At 37.2% G+C, this 24,778-nt stretch overlaps 1 protein-coding gene across 4 annotated transcripts in view; it reads right to left on the bottom strand.

The window, feature by feature from the left end:
* Positions 1 to 8,114: 8,114 nt before the first annotated feature.
* Positions 8,115 to 24,778, bottom strand: part of cntnap5l (contactin associated protein family member 5 like) — a 62,253-nt gene continuing 45,589 nt past the window's right edge. Inside the window, exons 10-25 of one of the 4 annotated variants that reach the window (XM_079857628.1) lie at positions 24,290 to 24,461; positions 23,430 to 23,536; positions 22,037 to 22,156; positions 19,207 to 19,407; positions 18,051 to 18,207; positions 17,248 to 17,375; positions 16,912 to 17,082; positions 16,424 to 16,467; positions 16,249 to 16,330; positions 15,347 to 15,583; positions 14,196 to 14,429; positions 11,728 to 11,861; positions 10,618 to 10,705; positions 9,396 to 9,608; positions 9,194 to 9,268; positions 8,115 to 8,831 (exon numbers count right to left, since the gene is read on the bottom strand). In XM_079857628.1, coding sequence (XP_079713754.1) covers positions 8,635 to 8,831; positions 9,194 to 9,268; positions 9,396 to 9,608; positions 10,618 to 10,705; positions 11,728 to 11,861; positions 14,196 to 14,429; positions 15,347 to 15,583; positions 16,249 to 16,330; positions 16,424 to 16,467; positions 16,912 to 17,082; positions 17,248 to 17,375; positions 18,051 to 18,207; positions 19,207 to 19,407; positions 22,037 to 22,156; positions 23,430 to 23,536; positions 24,290 to 24,461 — 2,360 coding nt within the window. In that variant the 3' untranslated portion in view covers positions 8,115 to 8,634. Of the gene's footprint in view, positions 8,832 to 9,193; positions 9,269 to 9,395; positions 9,609 to 10,617; positions 10,706 to 11,727; positions 11,862 to 14,195; positions 14,430 to 15,346; positions 15,584 to 16,248; positions 16,468 to 16,911; positions 17,083 to 17,247; positions 17,376 to 18,050; positions 18,208 to 19,206; positions 19,408 to 22,036; positions 22,157 to 23,429; positions 23,537 to 24,289; positions 24,462 to 24,778 lie in introns of all 4 variants that reach the window. The other 3 variants (XR_013819717.1, XM_079857626.1, XM_079857627.1) reach the window with 3 other exon arrangements.

The following is a 24,778-nucleotide window of genomic DNA, read 5'->3' as shown; positions in this document are numbered from 1 at the left end:
CATCAAAGCTTAAGTGGCTGATTTTGAGCAATTCCAACAAGTATCAACTTAGAGCAGTGGTTCTCAACTCCAGTCCTCGGGACCCGCTGCTCTGCACATTTTGTATGTCTCCCTTATTTAACACACCTGAATCAGATCATCAGCTTGTTAAGAGAGACTCCATGAACTGAACTGAGTGTGTCAGATAAGAGAGACATACAAAATGTGCAGAGCAACAGGTCCCGAGGACTGGAGTTGAGAACCACTGACTTGAGTAGTAATTATTACTTTTTATGCCATTGAGTTTTTATGCGTTGCCCATTTAGCTTGTGTAGATCTTTGATTTTCTGAACACATTGGATTCCTGTGTATGATTTTAGAGGAGTAAGAACATTTGATTATGCTTCAATTGATGTTGATGTTGTGTTGCAGGTGGTCACAGTGCATTGCTTTTAGAATTGATTGTGTACGGTGTTTGAGGTATCATTCCAACGCTATCTCAAACAGTGCAGGTCGAGTCGTGCACTAAAGTTTAATAAATCCCCCACACATGCATTCACACAGCCTTCATCCTCTGATTTCCTGAAGGAACTGTCTGCTCTTGTCACATAGATAAAAGCATCTGCTAAATGAATAAATGTAAATGTATAAATGTATCTAATATGAGTATGTGTGCTATTTCTCTCAGACATTTCTCTCAGCACCCCAACCATTATATTTTCATGACTCTTTGATCAATGGAACAGAATGATCAAAATCTCGGCTGCACTCGTATTTTTGTGGCATAGCAAGTAGAAATTAATATATGCAGAAGGTTGTGTTCCACTGCATCAAAAACTTCCCTTTGTGTGTCAATCCTCTCTGAATAATAACAAAAAAGTGCCCTTGAATTATCATATTAAAATACTTCAATATTGAATGTTCACTAGGCCAAATATGTAAATACTTAACTTTACATGATTTAAAGTTAAGGTCGGTAAAACTTTTTTTTAAAGAAATTAATCATTTTATTTGGCAAGGATGCAGTCAACTGATCAAAAGTGACATTAAAAGATAACTGGCGCCAAAATGCAACCTAGGGTCTTTTTGTTAATGGACCCGAGGCGAACTTTCATTTAATAGCTTAATTAGCCTGCTAATAACCACTTTCGGTCAAATTGCCTTTTGAATGGGAGTGCTTGGGGCACTTCTATGATAGCATCAAAAATCGCTATTTTTAAAACACTAAGAAGGCTTGACACAACATGAAACTTTGCTCAAAGTATACTAGGGGCTCTACACATGAACTCGAGCACTGAGAACATTGTTTGTGTACACAGAGTTTACTAAAAAGAACGATTTTGAACAACTCACTGTCGCTGTGTCCGCCGACATTTTGACAGTCAAAAATAGTCGATCTCCGTAACAGGGAGGAGAGTAAAGATGGAAAGCTCCTAAAGCTTAGTTCCATATAAATTCACAGATAATTAGTTGTTTTGTCGTTAGTGAAAATCAATATTGACCTTGTATTTGAAAAAGGATCCTCATTTAAGAAGCAATAAAATTCAGAGTCAGTTCATTCGCATTCAGAGATCGACTATTTTTGACTGACAAAATGCCAGCGGACACAGCGACAGTGAGTTGTTCAAAATCTCTCTTTTTAGTAAACTCAATGTTCGAGTTCATGTGTAGAGCCTCTGGTGATACTTCGATCAAAGTTTCATGTTGTGTCGAGCCTTCTTAGTGTTTTAAAAATAGCAATTTTTGATGCTATCATAGAAGTGCCCCAAGCACTCCCATTCACAAGGCAATTTGACCGAAAACGAAAATACGGTCAAACTTAAAAGTGGCGTTTCCATTCTAATTATGCTTTTAAACGAAAGTTTGCCTCGGGTAGATTAACAAAAAGAGCCTAGGTTGCATTTTGGCGACAGTTATCCTTTGAAGACATTTAAGCAGACATTTTTCAACATTGATGATAATAAAAAATGTTTCTTGAGCGGCAAATCAGCATATTACAATGATTTCTGAAGGATCATGTGACACTGAAGACTGGAGTAAAGATGCTGAAAATTCAGCTTTGCATAACAGGAATAAATTACATTTTAAAATGTATTAAAATAGAAAACAGTTATTTCAAATTGTAATAATATTTCACACTTTGCAGCCTTGGTGAGCATGCGAGACTTCTTTCAAAAACATTTCAAAAAAATCTTACACTGAGAAAAATCTTCAGATTCAGAGACAAAAGCATCACAGATGTACTAATTCATCCCAGAGGTGATGAATTAAGGTGAAAGAAATTCTTGCACGTTAAATATTTTCAATAAATTGTCATGACAGTCAATACATACTGGGACTGCTTTGTTTTTGCCTTTTTAGGATAGAGCAATGCTGGGAACACCTCCAGCTGAGGAGCGACTGGAAACGCTGCTTTATTAGACCTCTCACTGATGGCTTTGTTCAATGGACTTTGAAGTACATATTTTTTCCACTTCCAAGAGCACAGAGCCTCATCCTGTTCACTGATCTCTTCTTTACTGGCATGAGCATCATGTGACTGGTCAGAAGTTACACTTGCCACTGGATTTTGCGGAAACCATCAAACCAAATGAAGCGGTTCTGCTCTTTTACTGCAGCAGGAAAATTTGAGCTATTGATCTCTCTGCACATTTACACTCGAAAGCACATAGGCCCTTTCTTGATGTTTTGGACACTCATGTCCTCATGAATGTGTACTTACTGCTTGGTCCTCATAGTGAACATTACAGGACGGAAGCTTGTTGCTCTTTCAGGTTTTTAGTCAGTGATAAAAAGCTCCAGATCTAGTAGCACATGCTGCGATAAAGTTTAAACCTTAAATCTTATGATTGAGTTGATCAACTCCCAGTTTGCTACATACTCCAAATTAAACTTTAACATAGCCAACAGACTTAAATGTTATATGTTAACATGAGGGATACAATCACTTACTCTGTTAAAAATTATATGATCAAAAAGTGTTTTTACATTGCTTTAACTCGTCAAAATAAGTTAACTAATTTTCAACTTTTTATGTTATACAAGATTCATCTAATTTTCTAAGTCAGATTAATGTTGATTGTACTTAAAATTTTAAGGCAGCAACGTTTTTTTTACACTAACCCTGTGTAAACTAAGATCAGTAAAGACAGTAAACTTAGTGACTTTCACATGGTATTTGCACAAGAAAGAGTAATAATGACTGAACTTTCTTGTTTACATGGAGGATGAGGACATTTTGTGTTATTAACAATGTGTGACGCAGTTATTCTAAATCAGGACATACAATCCTCTACTTAGATGATCAGTTTAAAGAGGTAAATGAAGCCAGGTGTTTTAATTAATGCATGGGATAAAAGCAGGTGTGGGTGTTAAAAGAAAATAAACCTGGGTCTTGTCTATTAAAGCTTGGTCCTCAAAAGTTAAGTAAGATGTTTTAATGTTTTTGAAAAAAGTCTCTCACCAAGTTCTTTATTCTAATCATGATTTCTGCCTTTTTAAACTAGGCAGAGTAGAAATAACCTTTTATGTAAATCGAAAATGTGCAACAAGTGCTGTTGATTCAGCTTAAGATGAAATGTTACATGGCACAAACAACCGCAAACTCCACCAACATCAGAATTCATTTGACCTCCCTGATGGTGCATTGCTCTCAGGCAGCAGCCTGATACTGTAGATCATGAATATTTACACCCTAAACTCTGAGCTCTAACAAATGTGTATGATAAATATGCTTCCCTCCGCAGCAGAGGCCGGTGAAAACACATCGAGGATGGGTTCATCTATGTACGCCTGCGGGGCCGATCAGCGGGAATGCCTGATGGGAAAAGATGTTGCCCGTATCCAGTCATTACAGAGATGTGCTGAGCACAGAGCGCCTGTAGCTCGTCAGCAACACCGTAAAAAAAATCAAAAATACATCCCAAGCTCCAGTAATTCAACTGAACAGGCAAAGGCAATTTTGCAGTAAATTTACACAATTATCCTGCTTGAGTAATCAATGACTCTCATAGCTGGCGAAAAAAAAAAAAATGGCTGCCAGATGTAAATGTGTGTGTGTGAGTGTGTGTGAGAACAGGTGTGACTGTACCCCTCTGTGCTACAGTGGAGCTCATTTCCCATACCCTGCCAAGTTTGCAAATTGAAGCGTGTAGAGGCTCAGGTAATATTGCTGCAATTTGAGATTCAATAGCAGCCGTGAGAATACCAAACAGTGTCATGTGTACCATGGGAAAGTGAATCATTGGCTTCCATTCAATTAATAGAGTAACACAACAAATGATTAGTCCAACACAAGAATATATATATATATATATATATATATATATATATATATATATATGAAGAGTTCAGATGCAAAAGCCTCTAAGTGCCATCTGAAAATTTCTATTGTTATCAAGTTCGTATATTTAAGTTCAGTAATTTCACTTAAATGACAATTCATAGGTAATTTTCATTGCCATTTAAGTGAAATTACTGAACTTAAATATACAAGCTTGATAAAAATGATCATTCTAGAAGAACATTTCAGATGGAACTCTTCATATATAACGGACAAGGAGTGCAGGTAAGGGAACAACTTAAAGGGGTCATATGATGCAATTTCATGTTTTCCTTTTTCTTTAGTGTGTTAGTGCAAGTATAAGATCTGCAGAGTTACAAAGCTAAAGAGATATTCTTTATAAAAGTTAAGGCTCAGCCACGCCTTCCTAAAACGCTTCGTTTAAACACGCCCCCACAAATCTACGTCAGTGTGTGGGGGCAGGGTTTCATAACACCGTCCAAATGTACACGTGAAGAAAGAAGGCGGAACTTTTATTCTCACTGTATTTATTATTTCGTTGCGAAAGCCAAATTACTTTGTTTGGCCTTCCAAAAGACGACACAATTAGAAAACAGTGCTTAAGCTTTATTTACAACACTGTTCCAGAACAGTACAACTAAAATTTGATATAATTTTCACTGTAAAAAGTGAATAGTTGGATCAACTTAAAAAAATTACTTCAATTGGTAACACCTAAAGAAATTAAGTTTTCTCAACTTAAATTATCATGTTTTATCATGAAAAACGTGATAATTTAAGTTGAGAAAACTTAATTTCTTTAGGTGTTACCAATTGAAGTAATTTTTTTAAGTTGATCCAACTGTTCACTTTTTACATTGCAGATATTTGATGCTGGCTTTATCCAATTTCTGGAATTTGCACATTCTTCACAACTTATGAGTGATCTGGTCCTTCAATATCATTAAACCTTCACTTGGACCACCTTTCCACGCAAATGCAGATGAAGCTGCCAACTCCACCAATTAATCTTGTTTAAAACTTGTTCAAGTATGCTTGAAGTTCCTGTGCTTCACAGCCGCTGGCCCAAAAGTCCATTGCTCCAGCTAGTGCCAGTTCCAAGAAAAATTAATTACAAGATTTATGCCAGGTTTTTTCCCATGAGATCCCATAGCATGATAACAGATGACACAGTGGGTTAGAGTTCCCTCATATCTCATCCCAAAGTAAATGGCAAACAAGGTTAATTGGCTTCTCTGGCCTCCCCAGAGGCTGATCGACGGTATCAAAAATATTTTGCTTTTGTTAAGTGTGGAGGGTGATGGGTTTAATCAAGGCATTAAGTGAAAGAGATTTAGTCTCCGCTCCTAGTGTTTAACTGTCCACTGTGCATCCAATTAAACTATGATTGTATTTTATAGTAATTGGGTGGTTCACACATATTCAATCAACAGACTGGGACTTAAATTGCGCTGTATAAAGCTTCATCCACCTTAAAATGACAAAAGTACTTTTGGCACAACGCATCCGTGAATGCATGAAAAATGAATATGAAACACAATTGAAATGCTTTATTGGTTAACTCTAGTAGAAATTCATTTAGGTTTAGATATTCCGTCTATCTTTCAGCTTATCTTCAAGCCAAATACTCATGCAGTGAAGAGAGAGAGCAATTTATTTCTCTTTATCTCGCTTTCACTATTTCCCCCCCCCCCCCTCCCCTCCTTTATTCTTGCTTTAAGGGTTGAGGTGCAAAGGCGTTGATTAAAAACACATCTGAAAACCCACTTTCAAGTTAACGCTGCTGCATTTTTCCACGTTCTGCATTTTCAAGATCAGATTTTTCTCAAGATATCCACTCGTATTTGGGGCGAATTGAATTTGGGCTCATCGATGATTCAATTTTCACAGGTTTTCTTCTGCATGCACTCTGTTTTCCTTTTATCCAACTCAGAGAAAATAGCAGAAAAACTTAGTCATGTGAAACATTAGCCTGTGTAGAGATGCTTCACCTTTTCTGCAATCCGTAGCCTTTTCTTTTATTGTAATAATCTTTTCTACATTTCTACAATAAAATCACATGAAGTTACAGGACCAAAAATGTTAAACAATCAAACTCATCTTATATTTAAAGGAGCCAAACTTTACCTTAATAACATCCCTGTACGCTCTTGACCTGCTCAATTCATTTCATGAAGTGCATTGTGGGATGCTTTTTAGCAGTCCTGCCCTGTGTCTGAATAAACCTACTTCCATTCTATATAACAGGCAAAAAACAGTACGTGAGCAGAATAGTATGTGCGTTCACTCCATGTCATAATTACAGTAAGTGCGCATCTAAAGGACACTATCCCATGAGGGAAAGGATTTGTGAATAGCAGTGAAGCGACGCAACTGACGGCATAGGTCACATGACAGTGACAACATGGCGGATGTACTATGTCTGAATTTCATTCACATTCATACTATATTTTTTTTTAGCAGTCAAGAAGTACGTTTTAAACCACATGTATACCTACTATGAAGTATACGATTTCGGACGCAGTGCAGTTCCCAAATATGCTGGGCTTTGGCTGCTTTTTCTTCACTGACCAAATTTGATCCATTAAAAATAGTTCTGTAAAGAAGTTCATGAATGTACAATTTATTTTTGTCAATAAACCAATTCCAAATACTTACAGTACGCATACAGTAAGCCTGCGAATTAAGAGGTTTTTAAGAATCCAAAACCAGTAAAGTGCGTCCACACTTTTGACTGGTAGTCTAAATTCAGTCAAGTATTTCTGTGAACTTGTGAAGGTGTGATCATGTGACAATCAGGTGCATCCTGCCATCAGGGCTGTTGTTTTGCTCTCTACAGCCTACCTGTTACAGCAGATAGCCAAGAGAAGTTGTTTCATTATCACTGTATCCTAAGAGATCTCAATCGATTCTCTCTCTCTCTTTCTTTTTCCATCTTGGCTTATATTACTAGCAGTTCATATGACACAGGAAATAGAAGGTCAAACAGACTGCATTGTAGAATACAAATCCCAGTGCAATGTGCTGTTGTATATGGCACATTTCGCCAGGTTATATTACACGAATACAGAAAATTAGCATACTATGCACAGTAGACATACTATATACTGCAGAAAATAGTATGGCAATACTCTAGGGCTCAACAATATAGGTAGCCATTATGAGAGTTTCTGGACAGTTGACAGAAGTGTCACTTGCCATATTTGTCAGTGACAAATTTTGAAGTTTATAATTTTATGTGCTGGAGCCTGTAGGTATCTGAACTACTGGTCAGTTTTTGCAAGCAGAAACAATCCTTACTGTTGAGTCATGGAGTGCACTATCCCATACACGCATTCATTTTTGCATAAATATACCAAAACCAGTTCAATAGGTCATCTGCACTCATAAGCTCTTAGAAAGCTCCATTTATTAAATATAATTATAAACATATGTACACCATTCATTTACAATAGTCATATAGAAAAAAAAAAAAAACAGCCATAGAATTATTTCTCAATAGAAAGCAAGTGTTTTGTTATAGTTGTTTTCTAGTCAGGAGATATAATGCACTTCCATATGGATGAGATTTCATTCCAGGAGCTCAGTTGTGAGACCGGCTCAATTACCGTGGGAAAGAGAATTAAACTGCCTGAATCTGCCCGGCCCATGGGAATCGGGATACACACAAATGACTCATATTCCATCTCTCAGCCGCTTTTTCTTATAGTCTTTTGGTTGTTAATCCCAGCCTATAGTGGTTCCTTGTACCAGTCAATAGTTTCAACATCAAATGCGAGGTTGTCGGATGCGGATGTCTTTAATCTTTTTCTTTTTTTTTGGACACGTTCAGCGATGATCGATCCTTTAAAAACAATGTCTCGGAAGGTCCACCGCCCTGCCACAAAACCATTCTCTCAGAACCCTCTCCTCTGGGGTTTCAGTCCATTAGCTTAAGCCCAGTCTATATATGCGGGCTCTGAGACAGACAGGTTTGAGCAGGCACACTGGATAAAGACAATTCCGAGTGATGCTTCAGGCCTCCTGCTGTGCCGTTTGCGTGTGTGTGTGTGCTGTGCATGTAAAACCTATTATTATGCCTGTAAAATAACAATATACAGCTCTGTCATTATTCAGGCGGCCCGCACACAACACTTCAACATAAGCTTTACTCTCTTCATAGAAAATAAGCAAACAAAGAAAAAAATTCTGTTGTTTCTCTTGTGTCCCAGCCTAAAAAAGTGGCTGTCGAGTCATTGCTGGCCTCTGATTGGCTGCTCAGCCTGCAGTGTAGATAATACAGTGTGGTGGGGATGTTTGCATGTTCACTGAGACAGGCTACTCAATTAAAGGTCAAGCACGACAACAAGAGGTCAGATGTAATATTCTTTGCTGTCGTGGTTGGGTTTGTGCAGGCCCAATGCAGCCCGGTACGGTGGATGCTCCATGCTGGGGCAATGCGTCTTTCCGGTGATTCCGGAGGGCGCTGGAGTCCGTCGATGTCGGTATAGGAAGCGGATGATGACGGCCAACGCACAGAGGGTGATGAACACCACTGCAGCCACTACTCCTGTTTATTAGATGAATGAAGATGTGGAAATTAGTGTTGCAGCATGTGCTTCCTTTTAAATGGATGCATGAAAACATGATAAATATTAAAAAAATTATACTGATTCACTTCCTAAAATGTGGTTTGAATGAAATGGTGTGGGTTTGGATCTTGAGAATAAGTGGAAGATGTATTAATATTTCCATCATTCTACAAAGCAGTGCTGCAGTGGTACAAATGAGAACAGCATGAAATAAAACTTCTGATTTAACACTAAAGATGTATGAGGCTGTACAGTTTCATTTCTGAGGATGGTCTATTGTCAGATCTGGGTATTATTCTGAAAAGCTTTTCCAAAAGCACAATATCATGGGGATCTATACCTCCGATAAGTGCCAAGTCATTTTGATCTGCCTTTTTCAATGGGTCTTTGCCTCTGTTTGATTTTGCTGAGTCATCTGTAAGCAGAGAAAGAGAGCAAGAGGAAGACAAAGGACTGGCTTTTGTGATTCTTTTCAGCAGGCTGAAAAATACTGTCATCATTGAGTCTCTTTGCAGTGTGGAAACATTTAAAGAATCATTTACCTGACCGTGTGTGCGTATTGCTCAAAGTGTTCGAGCTGGAAATCGTCCCGCAACTTGATGCTTCCAGGCGGCCGATAACAGTAACTAATGGGCTTTGGCTGTTTTGCAGGGCTGCCTTCAGCGGGGTAGCCTGATTAAACTGCACGGAGGACAAGCAGCCAATAAACCCTCTCAATCCAGCCTGGACCAGTTCCTTATCAGTGACGTCACTATCTGAAACAGGAAAAAGAATTGAGCAACTGAACTTGAATTGTGTTGTTAAAATACATTCTCCCATCCTAGTTTAATATGCAGAGACAACTACACTACAGTTCAAAAGTTTGGGTTGGTAAGATGTTTTTGAGAGAAGTCTCTTACACTCGCCAAGGAAATATGTCAATATAATTACAATTTAAAGTAATATTTAACAATGTACTTTATTCTTATGATGGCAAAGTTGAATTTTCAGTCTTCAGTGTCACATGATCCTTCAGAAATCAGTCTGATATGCTAGTTTGGTGCTCAAGAACCCTTTCAAAGTTGAAAACTGCTTAATATTTTTGTGGACATATTTTTAAGGATTCTTTGATCCTGACATTCTTTGATTTGGGGTGGAATTATTGTCTAACTAATGGGAGACAAAGAGAGACTTTTTTTGCAATTCCATCCGGTTACATCAGTGGCATACAAATTATGCATTTCACCTTTAACTGAATTCAAATGTTAAACTGTTAATGAAACCACTCATCAGCCTTCATTTTAAAAGTAGCAGACTGCAGAACCACACAAGTAACCTCTGCTTAATGAACTTTTTTTCTTTAAAAAAAGCTTCATTAGTAGTGTCTAAAAAGCCATTCTAAAACAGAATAAATTAGCACATTCAGTGCTGGTTCCTCTTCCATTTTGCATTTGTAGTAACTAATGAGACTAAAAAGGGTTTGTTGTAGTTATGTGAGTGTCCTAATCGTTCTCTAGCTTTATTTTTTATCAGGTAAAAATAAACTGTCTCCTAGGCAACACTGAGAAATTCCATTTGGCTTTCACTTGGCAACTCACCTGTGACGGCGCTGTCAAAAGTGTGCACACCATACATCTGCCTCCCAACCCAGTCAACCACCCACCCTTTCCTAACCTGCCTGGTTTCAGACACCTGACGCCACATCAGTGAAATAGAAATGTGTGAAATGGCACACAAGGAACATGAAGAAATAGAGTCCTCTTCAAAAGCCTCCTAGGAACTCACCTTGGATTCTCCCCAGAATCACTGACCTCACCGGGCTGAGAGCAGAGCCAGGAGACAGGCTGTACTGCTGGGTTACTGTGCTGTCAATCTGGAAGGGCACAGATATTATGGCAGATATCTTGTAAAAGATTTATACCAACACTAAGTTTAAATCAGTCATGGTAAGCACAGGAAAATACATCTGTTCATTGTGACATGCTTTTAGAAATATCATGCTAGCACTTTATTGTTCCCCATGTACATACTATGTACTTATTCTAGCAATTTAAATAACTGGTTAATAACTAGGTACTAACCCTGAACCTACCCTTATAACTGACCTTAACCCATGTAATTACCTTATATTACCCAGCACTTTCTTTGTAAGTACACTGTAAGTGCACATACTGTAAAATAAAATATAATTTAGTATGTTTACAAGATTTTTGAGACAAGCATAAAAGTAATCCATTCTCATTCCTGTAAAAAAGTACCCTAGTGAAAAAACTTCTCAAAATGTATTTAAAACACATTTATTTCATTTGAAGTATACTGCAAATCCATTAATATATTAACTGCCATATCGATTGAGACTTACTGATATAAATATTATAATTGAACTTTATTTGGAGTACTTCTTTATTGCACAATGCACATTTCTTAATATTAAGCCTAAAATGTGTTTAATATCACTATTAGTAAGGATAGTATGATCTCTGTGTAATATCAGTCTTTAAATGCACGATTTTTAAAGTGTACCAAAAGTATACTTGCAATAGTTTCACTTCAGCACAATCAAATATACTTCAAGTATATTCAAATATACTTCAACAATCAAGTATATCTTTAGTTGGACCTCAGCACTATTTCTGAATATCTAAAGTTTACTAAGTACAAAATGAGTTATTCCAATTTGGCAGGTTTTAAGTATATATGCGGGGTATTTATATTAAGTACATAAATATGTAAATGTACTTGTAGTACACTTAGCATAAAATAAATGTATTTCAATTACATCTGAGTGTATTTATTTTTCACTAGGGTAAAGTATAGGAGGTCAAGTAAAACATCTTTGGAAATCAGACATTGGCCATTGCGTTAACACCTGCTGCTATAGAGACAAAGACTCACCTGAACAAGGAGTTCCTGTCCCTTTCGATTGATTTTGACCCAGTGGAACCGTCCATCTGATAAACTGGCTGATTTTGGGCTGAACGTTTCTGTTCTTTTTTCTTTGTTCAACAAGTATCGTATTTGCAGGCTGCCTGGGAAATCAGAGTAAAAGCTATTGACTTAAAGTCATACGATATTTGTTTGATACAATGAATTCAGTGTTGTAGCATGACAAGAAGGAATAATGCTTTAAATTTTGTGTTTTTGTATCACCATTAAGGAGTATGTGATAATAACCATCTTTTACATGGCTTACCAAAGAAATTAATGGACTAGAAATATTGATTTGATTTGAAGTCATTCTATTATGTGATAAGAAAATATGGTGTGTGTCTATGACAAACATTACGCTAGCAGTTAAGGAAATTGTTTTCTTAGGACAATGTCAGTTATACTGTTCAGTGATCATGATATAAAAATATTTGAACAGAGATCGCTGCAATTGACTAATCAGAATCAAGTATTGCAGAAAGCCATGTCATTTCTTATATATATATATATATATATATATATATACACACACACACACACACACACACACACACAAACGAATAGCACCTTAGAAAATGTGTTTAAAATGACCATCAAAATGTCTAGGGTTAGTATGATTTAAAAAAAGAAAAAAGAAATTAATACTTTTATTCCGCAAGGGTAAATTAAATTAATCAAAAACATTTACAATGTAACAAAAGATTTAAATTTCAAATAAATTCTGTACTGAACTTTCTATTCTATCATTTCTATCATGGGTTCCAAAAAAAAAAAAAAAAAAAAAAAAAAAAAAAAATATATATATATATATATATATATATATATATATATATATTAAGCAGCACAGCTGTTTTCAACATTGATAATAATACACAAGCTTTCTGAAGGATCATGTGACATTGAAGACTGGAGTTATGGCTGCTGAAAATTTGGCCATTAGTCAAAAACATTTAAAAAAAATCTTATCAACCCCAAACTTTTGAACAGTTTAGTCAACAGTACATGAGATGAAGCCTCCAGTAATATCTGTGGCCTAATAAAAGTGTATTTTTCTTTTAGATAGAGCAAGATAAACAAATGACTAAGTGCACCTTTAAGGTGCAATCTGTAGTTACCAAAATAGGAAATAAAACACACTACTCTTTAGTCATAATTAGGTTATTTCACTGCAATTAACAATTTGAGAATTATGAATGCTTGAACATGTTTAACAGTCATTTGGGATAACAGGACCAAGCAAGTCTGCAATCACCTCTGCACTTGAAAAGTTCTCATGTGAATTATCATTTATCTTGTAGGTGGAACAAGACTAACTCCATCCACTAGTTCTCCCTTCTCTGTCCTTCTTTATAGCCTTTGCTTGCTTCCTAGCTTTAATTAATTGATTTCCATGATCAGTCTTTCCTTAAGCATATTTTCCTTCTGTTCTGCATTTCCTGTGCCTCGCCTCAGTGCTTCTTTCTTTTACCACCTTTTTTTCGCCTTTTATGTCAAACATTGATGTGCATCTGCTGTGCAAGACATGTTAGCCAGTCATGTGTTCTCGATGAGATGGTGACAAATTATTTTCTGCTAAATGGAAAAAAGCAGAGCTGTGAAAGAGTACTGTAAATAGTGATGAGACAATGGTTGCAAGATGTGTGTTCTTTTGATAAAGGGTGTGGGTGTAACTGAGTGAGGAAAAAAACTAAAAGGAAAATGTATAACTTTTTCTACTCTGTAAAAATGTAACCTGCATAGATAAAAAATCATTATTGAATCTCAAAGGAAGACAGATATTGCATATTTATACTACTCACATACTACTCACAGGAATAATTTTTTTCATCATTTACTCATCCTCATGTCCCTCCAAACCCGATTTTTTTTTTTACACAAAAACTAATACTATTTTCTGGCTGCTCTTTTCTAGTCAATGAAATCAGATAATGACTATGGTGGAAAAAGCATAAAATGCATAAAATTTAGGGCTGTCAAACGATTAATCGCGATTAATCGCATCCAAAATAAAAGTTTGTGTTTACATAATATATGTGTGTGTATGGAGTATAATTATTTTCTATATATAAATACACACACATGCATATATATTTAAGAAAAATGTGTTATTTATATATAAAATATTTATATATAATATAAATTATATATAATATAAATATATATACACAGTATATACATGCAAATATTTCTTAAATATATACATGCATGTGTGTGTATTTATATATAGAAAATAATTATACACCGTACACACACATATATTATGTAAAAACAAACTTTTATTTTGGATGCGATTAATCGCGATTAATCGTTGACAGCCCTAATAAAATTATTAATATTTATTGCCCTTTTTTGAGCTTGATACAGGTTTGGAACAATATGAAAATGAGCAAATGATGACTGTTCCCCAAGCTTTAGAGTAACGTATGACTTGGTACCGTTTGATGATAGCATAACAGCCATATAATGCTGGTCAAGAGTGTGAGCTGTCAGGATCAAGGCAGGCACATGACGCGTCAAGAACCCAAACGTCACTTTCTCTTGAGATTTGGTAACTTCTGCATTATGGAAGCCAGCCGGTGTTTTTCTGACTTCCTCATTCAATATTCCGGAAAATGGCTCCTGGAGAGTGTACAGGACTGAAGATCCACTTTCAAAGGAAGCTGCTAAAGCTGTGATGGACACAGAGACACAAAGAAGTCCGTGGTGAACTTCACTGAGAACATCAGCATCATCATCATCATCATCTCTATGCAAATTCAGATTGTGCGCAAAGGCAATGAACTCTACATCTCATCTGTCATTATTAGAGCTATAAAAACAACAACATTAGCATTGTTTCCTCCCCAACCACAGCTGAGACTGAGGCAGAGAGGTGTCCTACTGATTCTTTCTGTCTCTTCTCATTTTCTGGTCATCTATTCTAGTTAGCAGTAAACAGCAGTGGCTTGAGCGGACCCGTTGTGACATCGCATTGTGAAGAAACAAAGCCATTACATCACTAATCTGACTGACAGGCTGCTGGATGGGTATGAGGCAGAGCAATGGCTGCTATAATTAAATTCAATTTGTCAGTTAAAGCTTTTCTGCCAAAGCCTGTCAGCCCAGCCTCAAGGAATTCAAGGTGAATACGCCATCAAGGGCATGTTGTCATCCACCGGCAGCCAACCCTCCTGATCTAATAAAAAACAAAAAATGGTCTGAAATAGTTGAAATTTCCATAGAATATATAGTGGGTTGACTTTCATACCTGTTGTACACATTTTTGGTACAAATGTCTCCCACAGTGTGAGACCCATGCCATATCCAACAGCTCACAGCAAGTTGTGGCTTAAACGGATATTAAATCATTTCCTATAGAGCCCTGATTTAATTTCTCTCTGTAGGCTTTGATCTAATTGTGTGATTTTACAGTGTAAATCCAATAAAAACACTTCCTCCGTCAAAAATGCCAACATTACGGCATTTGAGAACTACAAGCATCTGAGGTGTGCTTGTGGTCCAGAGTGCCTATTTCATTCAGCCTCATTTTGATTGGTGCAATAAGACCTATGAAAGAGAGCTGGCCTGGAGGCCATCGTAACCTCACCTGTTCTGCAGTGTGGCCCATCGAAGGCTATCTGTGTGCAGTCGCAGGTGTACCTGCTCCTCTCTTCCACACATCTCCCTCCATTATGGCAGACGCTGTCACTTGTGCAGTGACCCGGGCAGCCTGAATTCACCCCAGGGGTGGTCTTAGCACGCTCATAAAGGTCAAGGGTAACCCCATTAATGGTGAGGGCACGTAAGCAGCCCAGAAAGCCCCTCTGCCTAGAAGCCGTTCCTCCTATTGGGGAGATTAAAATTATTAATTGTCTTAGGCACTTTGAAGTTAATAATAATGTCATTCTCATGAAATGATGCCGTTTGGGTGCTACAGTATCGGTGTCCCAATCACTCACTACTGACACAATTAACTGATTTCTTATTATTTGATAGTCTTACTCCATTTAGTGTGTACACAGCAAAGGAAAAATGAAAATTAAATAAATGTATCTGAATCTCACCATTACACTTTAATAACAAAACATTTGACAAAAATGTTGTTTTTACTGACATGAAAATCTCATGCCTTCATATAGATTTTTCTAAAATGCTTTGTCTTTGTAGGTTCTGTCAAACTCTAAATAATAGTTTGATTTTGGTGACAGCATATTTGAGGGAGTGACAACATAACATCTGAACAGAGGCAAGTTACCAAACAAATATCGTTCATGGCATAAAACGAGAATTCTGACTGTAAATAATATGGTGTAGCGAAATTATATTTTTTGCACTGATCTTCAACCCTGTCACATTTAACCATGCCATGCCATGGTTTCTGACTTGAAATATGATTACAGATTCCTTCTGTATAACGAGCTCAGATTTCTCTGTTCCCAAGGGTATTCTTAGCTAAAGTACACTCAATATTATTAAAGCATTACTAGTGACATTTGCATGTTTGCGCACCCACAAATAGTTGACTGCTGAGCTGAAGCCGATAGGGTCTTTCAGACGGTGCTTCGGTTAGCTCCAGCGGCAGCGAGTCAACCTGCAGAGAAGCTTCTTTCACATTTCGCTCAGCACGAATATAATGCCATTGACGATCATTTAAGACTACAGGTGATCGAACGGTAAGAATTACTGGTCCATCCCCAAGGTCAAAGGTGAAGTTCACTGTAGAAGGAGCTGAGAATGACAAAAACAGTGGTATGTTTATCTCACACTTTGCGGTTTAAACAAAAGTTAGACTGATTTTCACTGAAAGTTCAGTGAATGTACTTCTTTTATAGAAGTGCTCAGAGGCTCTTTCAAGAAACTTGCTGAAGCCTCTATTTTCAGGTCAGACGCACCCGATACTAGTGCATTTCCCTTCAAGCATAAAATGAACTTATGCCACTGTTTTTGTCTTGCTTTCAAGTTAAAATATCAAATATATAAATAAATATACTTAATTCAGCATATATTTTCTAGAAACAAGAGTTATTTTCTCTTCAAGAAATTTTGCAATTTCTCTTCTGCAATTTTGCTTCAAGTAAATGTATATTCATAATTTAGATGTTTTCTTGGAAAACAAGAATAAGAAAAATAATGTTTTGTTTTTTTACAAGTCACATTTGGTCAAGCACTCACAAATAAGTTCCAGCCTTATGAAGTCTCTGACACCCAGATTCTCCAAGAAGACTCCTGAGAGAGCACTGGTTTTGAAAAAGAGGGAAATATCGACGCTCAGTTCGGCTTGCAGTGTGGGGAAGTGCAGATAGGAGGATTCCTGGTAAAAAGATGCAGTGTTCCAGAAAAATCCTGTAGCAAAGGGACAGGTGAGAAAACACACAGCGTGTTGAAAAGCAAATTGTGCTCTGAATTAGATAAAAAAGGGTCCATCTCTTTTGCATTTTGAAATATGAAAATATATTCAGCCGTTTTACCCCCCATTCCCCTTTTAAATTTGGTAAACAAAACACCCACGGTTGCCATAGCAACGCAGCGGTCCAATATGAAGCTCAGCCTGTGAGTTTGTCCGGTTTGTGTCTCCGATGGCGATCTCACTAAGGGGTAAATGGTCTTTATAAGACAGCACACCAGTATCATTTGCCCTGCAGGAGGAGAAAGAGAATGAGAGAATGTGGAAGAGGAGAAGTAATGAGCGAAAGGCCAGTATAAAGACTTTTTAATCTCTCTCTGAGGTAGACAATTGCCCTCCGAGGAGTGTGTATGCTTCACTTGTTGCTTAAAAAACGGTAATACTTGCCCTATGGCGAGTATTAAGCTTTTTGCTTGTCTCACTCACTTTAACAGAAAAGCTAATGAAGGGTTTAAAAGTGTGAATCCAATACAGCATTTTAATTGACTAAAACTCTTCAATCTGTCTCAGATTTCTTTCTTTCAAGCCCATTAGGCTATTTTTTTACCCGAAGGTTAAAGGTTTGTCATATTGCATAAATTATATTTGACTGAAATGCTTTTAAATATTTTATATTCTGCAAATGATAAAACTGGCATGTTTTGTAAGAGAGAAGCCTTTGAGCTCCTTTATGAAAACAAACTGTGTTTATGATTACTACTTTACAGTGATTTTCAAGTTGAAATTGTGTATAATGTATAACAGTGACTATAAAATATTTTAGGTATGGGATTGGCATATTTTGAGTTTTGTTATGTGGGCTAGGGTCAATGGGCTAGCTTTGATTGGCCATTGGGAATTTTTTTTTTCTTTTTCTTTTTGTAACGCAGACCTGGCAAGTCTGATTCACTGTGGAATAAAAATGTACCAGATGTCTTGGTCTGCATCACAGTTGCAGAAGTAATTCATGTCCCTGCAGTTGCCATCCAAGCTACAAGAACACTGCTGGACCCCAGGCAGAAATCCTCCCCAATATGTTCGTTTCACTCCGTCTCTATCCAGCCACCACGACAGAGGCGTTCCATCTGAAAATGGACAAAATGGCCCAAGGATAAAAATATTTTTTTTATATTTCTATATTCTATATATATATATATATATATATATATATATATATATATATATATATATATATATATATATATATATATATATATATATATATATATATATATATATCATATTAAATAATTTTGCTAATAATGACAGCACTGTTTGGAGCCTAATGTAATTAGTCATGCATAATGACATCTGGTATCCTGCTCCTGCTGGTCAGTAATGGGCTCTGAGGCTCCTGTCAGTCAAGTAGCCGTTATAGTAGCACTACAATGTGCGTGACCAGACATCTGCTATCACAGCGGTGCAGAGATCTGGCCAAGAGCTTAGCCAATGACAAATGGCAATCAGATATGCAAGATGTCTAGTGCTGGAGGTTCACATTTGAACAATGTTTGATCAAAGGTTGATCTTTGCTCAAAGGCTTTTTGGATCTCATTCCCATTTTACAAATCAAAATGAATCCAAAGAGAGAGCCAAATGTTTGAGGAGAAGTTAACTCCAACCCAGTAAAAAGCCTAAGCATATCAACCCCACAGAGTCAAAAGTATTAAAGCAGTGTGCAGAAAAAATCATATGGAATAATTTAGCGTAAAATGCTTATAATCTTTTTTTAAGGCTTTATGCATGCCTTTGCAATTCAAATGCTCTCATCACATCCCACAACCATCCCTGCATGACAAAAATTACAGTATAACCACTTTTTAAGTGAACATCATCATTCACCGCACATCGTCGTCATGTCACACTTGAGCCCCTTTAATATCGGTGGTAATAACCTGCTGTTGTGAATCATTTAGCTGTGAGGTATGTTTTTGTTCCTTTGCAGCATATTAGCCAAATTTAGAGGATTAGAATTCCTGAGGTAACATAAATCACACACTTCATAAAAAGACAACATTTCAGCGGTACAGCACACAAAACAATGAGATAAACTCAGTGCGCCAGAGTAAGAAAGCAGAACCAACCCCAGGTGTCAAAAAGCCGAGACTTCCTGCAGCGATATATCACTTCCTGTTGGCAATGTTCTGAGGAGGTCACGAGCGAGCGGAGATGGTATGGTGAGATGGTGTAGTTGAAGATGAGAACGAAAGGGCTGCGTGGAGTGGATCCTCGAATGTCAATGGGCCTCGTGTAATCGTGCCCCACCACAGTCCAAACTTTATCTTCTGTGCAAGAAACACACACACACAAAGAAACAGCACACTTGAAAAACTAGTAAAGACTGAAATCCCCATTGACTCCGAACGTGTATCAACCCTCTCAAGCCTGCACTCAATCGACCGTATGTGCTTGTGAATGAAAATGAGAGATTAACGGAGTGATGGAGTCGTATGCAAATACCTGATGAATATTAAGCAGAGAACAGAAGGTCACTCTTTCAGGAGGGTGTGAAATGATGAGAGTGTGGTAGTCTACACTAGCACCTTTCCCTACGCACATTGAAATTGCTACGTGTGATGTCTAAAGGTGCCGGTTTGTGGTGTCTTGCAGAATTAGGATGGCTAATAGCTCCTGTAATTGGGGTCAGTTTCAAACGATTTTCTTGCCAGTGCTTGTTGGCGTCGCTTGAGAGAAAAGGTCTATTTGTATTGGGTCTACAGATCTTTAAATGCATTCAGCGTGACAAAGCTAACTTTGCAATCTGAATAAAGCTCAGTGAAAGCTGACTTGGTAAAGTAAAGCCAGCTTAACTGTGCCAACGTGCAGCAGGTGGTCACAGCCTATGACAGCTTCCCGGTGCTTACTTTTCTCAGCTCGGCTTGCAGCGCCAATAACATCAGAGCCAAAACCTGCTGCCTATGAAACTAAGAAAAATTAAGCTATCAGTCTCTGCTAGTATGTGCTGCCAGTCTCTGCAGGCAGAAACGCATCTTGATTTTTTTCTTTCTTTACCTGCACTCCTCCCTGCTGCTGACATAATGGGGCTTGAATTTCCCTGCGTGATGATATAATGTATTACAGTCTTATCTCAGAGACAAATCAGCCCAGCATCTGATGCAGCAGAGAGTAATGTCAGAGGCCAAAAACCAAGGTCGGTGAAATTGGTGATGAAACCTGACAGGAGACGTGAGAAAACACATTGTTCCTGAGGCAGATGATACATCTGCTTGCCCCCACATGTCTTGGAGAGGTAGTAAACCCATTTTTCCCCCCATTTTGCTATATATTGTATCCTGTAAAAATCCTACAGTAAAAACCTGTCAATTGGTTACCTTACCATATAGAGTACATGGGCTAAGTCAAGTCAAGTGAGCTTTATTGTCATTCTCTTTTATATGTGGAGACATACAGTGGTAACAAAATGTAATGCCTCGCAGGACCACGTTGCAACATATTTAAACATAAATATAAACATGTAAACAGTAGAAGAATAACATATAAACCTACATAGCTAACCTACTGAAATAAGTAATCTAACTATAAATATATTCAAACTATTCATATACAAATACTAACTGCACATATAATTAATCTAACTATACATATACTTAAAGACTATACATATACCCTGGACATCATATTAACATCATATAATATGTAATTTTACTGTAAAATATAGCCAATTTTTTTTTATTTACAAAAATGTAATTGGTAAAAGGGCATTCCCAGAAGTCCCTCTGTAACATCACATATGCTTATATTTTATTTAAATAGTTTTGATTCCTCTCATTTTTGTTTTATGTTACATTACAGTGTAATGTTACTACAAAAACAGCACATACAGGGCTAGATCTACTAAACAGGGCAAATAAGCATGACGCTGTATTCCCATAAAAGAGAAGATGGGACCGGAAAGTTCTGCGGGTGATCTACTGACAATGCGCAAATTAAAGAACAAATGCAGCCATGTCTAGCCAAAATGAGTTAAGACATGCCCTTTTGGTATTAAATAATGGTGCAAATACAAGAAAATTGACTACCGCAAATCATAGTAAAACCACATTGTGTGATTTATTTAAATACTTTCCTCCAATAAATGTTATGCCTTGTAGGGAAACTCCTACAAATGCATATCCAATAAGGTCAGCTACAAAAATAACTGTGCTGTGCCCACAGCTTTTCATTGCCAATTTTTCACGGTGTGTCTTTAGTAAATCCTGACAATAGTTTTTCAACGCCAAAAGAGGGTTTGCACTGGCACAAGCTGTTAATAAATCTGGCCCATAGGGTCAAATTCATTCACTTTTGCAGCCCTTCTGCACTCTGTATTTCAATGCAAAAAACAGAATTTCTCACAGCTGTCATGCGCAGTTTGTGGCAGGAGTAATTGCTCAAATGATGAAGAAATTATGGAAAGATTATAATCCGTCATACATCACTGGAAATAAACAACGCTAGCAATAGGCACAAATTACTCTTAGTGATTTCTCCCACAGTCTAGAGAAAACATGAAAACATCTAAACCACAGCAACATCACACCATCTAGATGTCTTGGAAACACTAAACTGCTTCGTTGGATCCAGTCTAGCTGAATCAGGGATGTTTGTGTGGTGCTTGAGCAAAAAATCTGCCTCACCGGAGGCTCCATGGGAGAAGGTTGGCCAACCCTAATCCAACCTGCTGAACTAGACAGCCGCATGAGATGCTGAACTCACTTAATGAGATGTGTGATTTCTCCAGGCAGTCCCCCCACACATGCTGAGGTCACACCTGTCCTTGCACTGAATCAGATTTGTAAATGAGAAGTGCTGAGGTTTGAGCTTCATCATTGAATAATGTTAAACGTGATGAACATCAGTGTATAATACGTCTAGAAATGTGCAAAGTTGGGTATGTATAATTAGATCAGTCACCTGCCATGGTGCAGTTAACTTGAGTGTGCTCTAGAGGTCCACTCCCATCAAGGTCGATTGTAAACACACTCGACTGGCTTCCTGTTTTCCTGAAGGCCTCACAGGATCGCTCATATATTGCTGAAAATGATGAATCATAGAAATCATGGAAATAAATCTGCCGCTGTTGTGTTTATGTTGTGTTTGATTACAGAATGCTTGCATTTTGGAACATCAGCATGCTTGGCACAGATATACTGAGCCTGTGGGAGGTAAAAAAACAACAACACTGAGTGAGATCAAGAACATTGTTTTTTTGCCTTAAAGTTTAAGGTGTAATCATAAGAAAAAACATTTGTCAACTTTTGTTAATCAGCAGCATCATTCAAACAGAACACTCTGCCTGGCCAAAAACAGCCGATACCTGTTCAATCAGTCACAAATAAAAACAGTGTCACATGCTAACAAGTCTTCTTTCATTTATATTAAATTAACTTCCCTAACCATGACATTGTAAACAGTTAATTTAGCAAACGGAGGTAATTACTGTTTTCTTGGGACCTGTTTGTCACGACAGAGAAGTCCTCTGTGCGGCAGAGAGAACTAATTTGTTGCACGTGTTGTTTTGCTGAAGGTAAATCGCACAGCAGGACTTGTAAAAAGGAAATATCACATTTCTTTGTCTTTTAACGCAATAAGTCTAACAGATGGTATTGTCATGCCTCTCTCTCCTCCAGAGAACATGTACAGTCACGAGCGTATGATGAAACCATGCATGTGGCGGCAGATTAGAACATATTGATCCAACAAATTTGATTACAGCAAGGAAGCGTAAAAATACATCTGGTGAAAATAATTACAGCTTACTCAAAATACTATAATAGACACAGATGCCAAAATTAAATTGATAAATTGGTGAGTGCATAGTTTCAAATCGCTGTTACACTTGCAGGTGTCAAGTGATGCATTATGCATGCCATAATTAATGTTAATGATTGAAAGATAAAGTGTAAGCAGCATTGGCCTATTCCAATAAGTATCATTTACAAATAGTTTATTAGAACAATAAAATAAAAATATGGGAAAAGTTGGACCTCACCAACTTAACTGAAATTTAATATCAATTTAATTTAGGCTACTTTCTTCCACACAATAGTGGCACCTGTAGATGACAATTACCTACCACTCTAAAACTTTTGAACACTTTTTGTGTTTGTTTATAGTTCATGTTTTTATAATTAATATTTTTTAATAATAAAAAGTTCTAATTCTGACAATGCATCTGTGATATCTGAAATAAACCCAAGTACATACATTATTCATTATTCAGTAATGTGCTGCAAAACAGCGAAATTAAACTCACATCTGAGTAATCAAACAGACATAGGCTGTTTTGGGACTTTGCATAACTCACAGTTGTGGCAAGTGGCTCCTGTGTATCCTGTTCCAAAACAGTCACAGTAAAACTGGTCCCATGACTGGATGCATTGACCACCGTGTTCACACAGATTGGGCAAACACCTGTTGGGATGAACACATTCATTTGAAATGATAATTTATTTAGATTTTTAGTTTTTGTAATAATAACCCTTTTTATTTCTCATACCTAACTTTTTTTATTATTATTGTATGTAATATTATTACAAACAATATTATTATTCAATATTATTCTATGCTTATAGGTTATGAGTTGGCCCACATTGAATCTGCTCCTGAAAATATTTCCATAGAATTGGAATGGCCATCATTCACAACGCTCTACACCAGGGGTGCCCAACCCTGCTCCTGCCGATTGACTGTCCAGCACAGTTTATCTCCAACCCTAATCAAACACACCTGAAGCAACCAATTAACGTCTTCAGGATCGCTTGCAAATTAAAGGCAGGTGTGTTTGATTAGGGTTGGAGATGAACTGTGCAGGACAGTCGATCGGCAGGAGCAGGGTTGGGCACCCCTGTTCTACACATTCCCTGCTACTTGCATGTTTGATTTCTGAATATTTTGACTGATTTGGTTATCCTTCAAACTAAAAAAAGAGAGTGTATCACTCCGAGCTTTGTTTAACTCATTTCATTAACTGTTAATTCTATTCCATTAACAGATTTTCCTCCAAATCTAGCATAGAAAAGGCAAATAAATTCTGCCAATTTTATCTGGGCCTGGTTATGAGCCAAATTATATAGCTGATCACTACATTTTTGAAGTCATGCATAATGATTCACATAAAAGTAGTAAGAAAACTGTGTGAGCAAGAAATCAATGGGGAAAACTGACCTGTCTTGTATGTTGCAAACATCAAAGCTAAGCTGGCTAAAGTTGCTCAGGCTTTCCTGCTGAATCTGAAGGAAGTTGACCGGATGGTTGTTGATGAACAGGAGACGAACGCAGCCCTGAAATCCTCTGCTGGGGTTCTCACAGATGAAATTGCTCTGGAATAAAGGGCAGCCTAAAATAATGGAAAAGTCCAACTTACTGGCTTTTAAATCAAAAACAACATCCACAACTAATACCAAGTTGCACAAAGACAAATCTCTGCAAAGCAGCTTATACAATCTCAGCAGGACTGCATTGTCTCAGAAGTAAGCAAAATGAGAGATTTAGAGGTCTTAGTTAAGACATTGAAAGTTTGAGTCAGAGATTTCAATAACAGCATTAAAGAAATGCATTTATCCTCTACAGAAATTGAATGTGGTTAGAGCTGCATGAATGAACTAAAAAGAAAAAAAAAAAACCTCCAAGAAAAAAAGAAGGAGGTTTGGGAAT

Source organism: Squalius cephalus (genome assembly GCF_949319135.1).
Source record: "Squalius cephalus genome assembly, chromosome: 22".
NCBI lineage: Eukaryota > Metazoa > Chordata > Actinopteri > Cypriniformes > Leuciscidae > Squalius > Squalius cephalus.
Note: the sequence above shows the minus strand (reverse complement) of the source record. Positions and strands in the feature narration are given on the sequence as shown.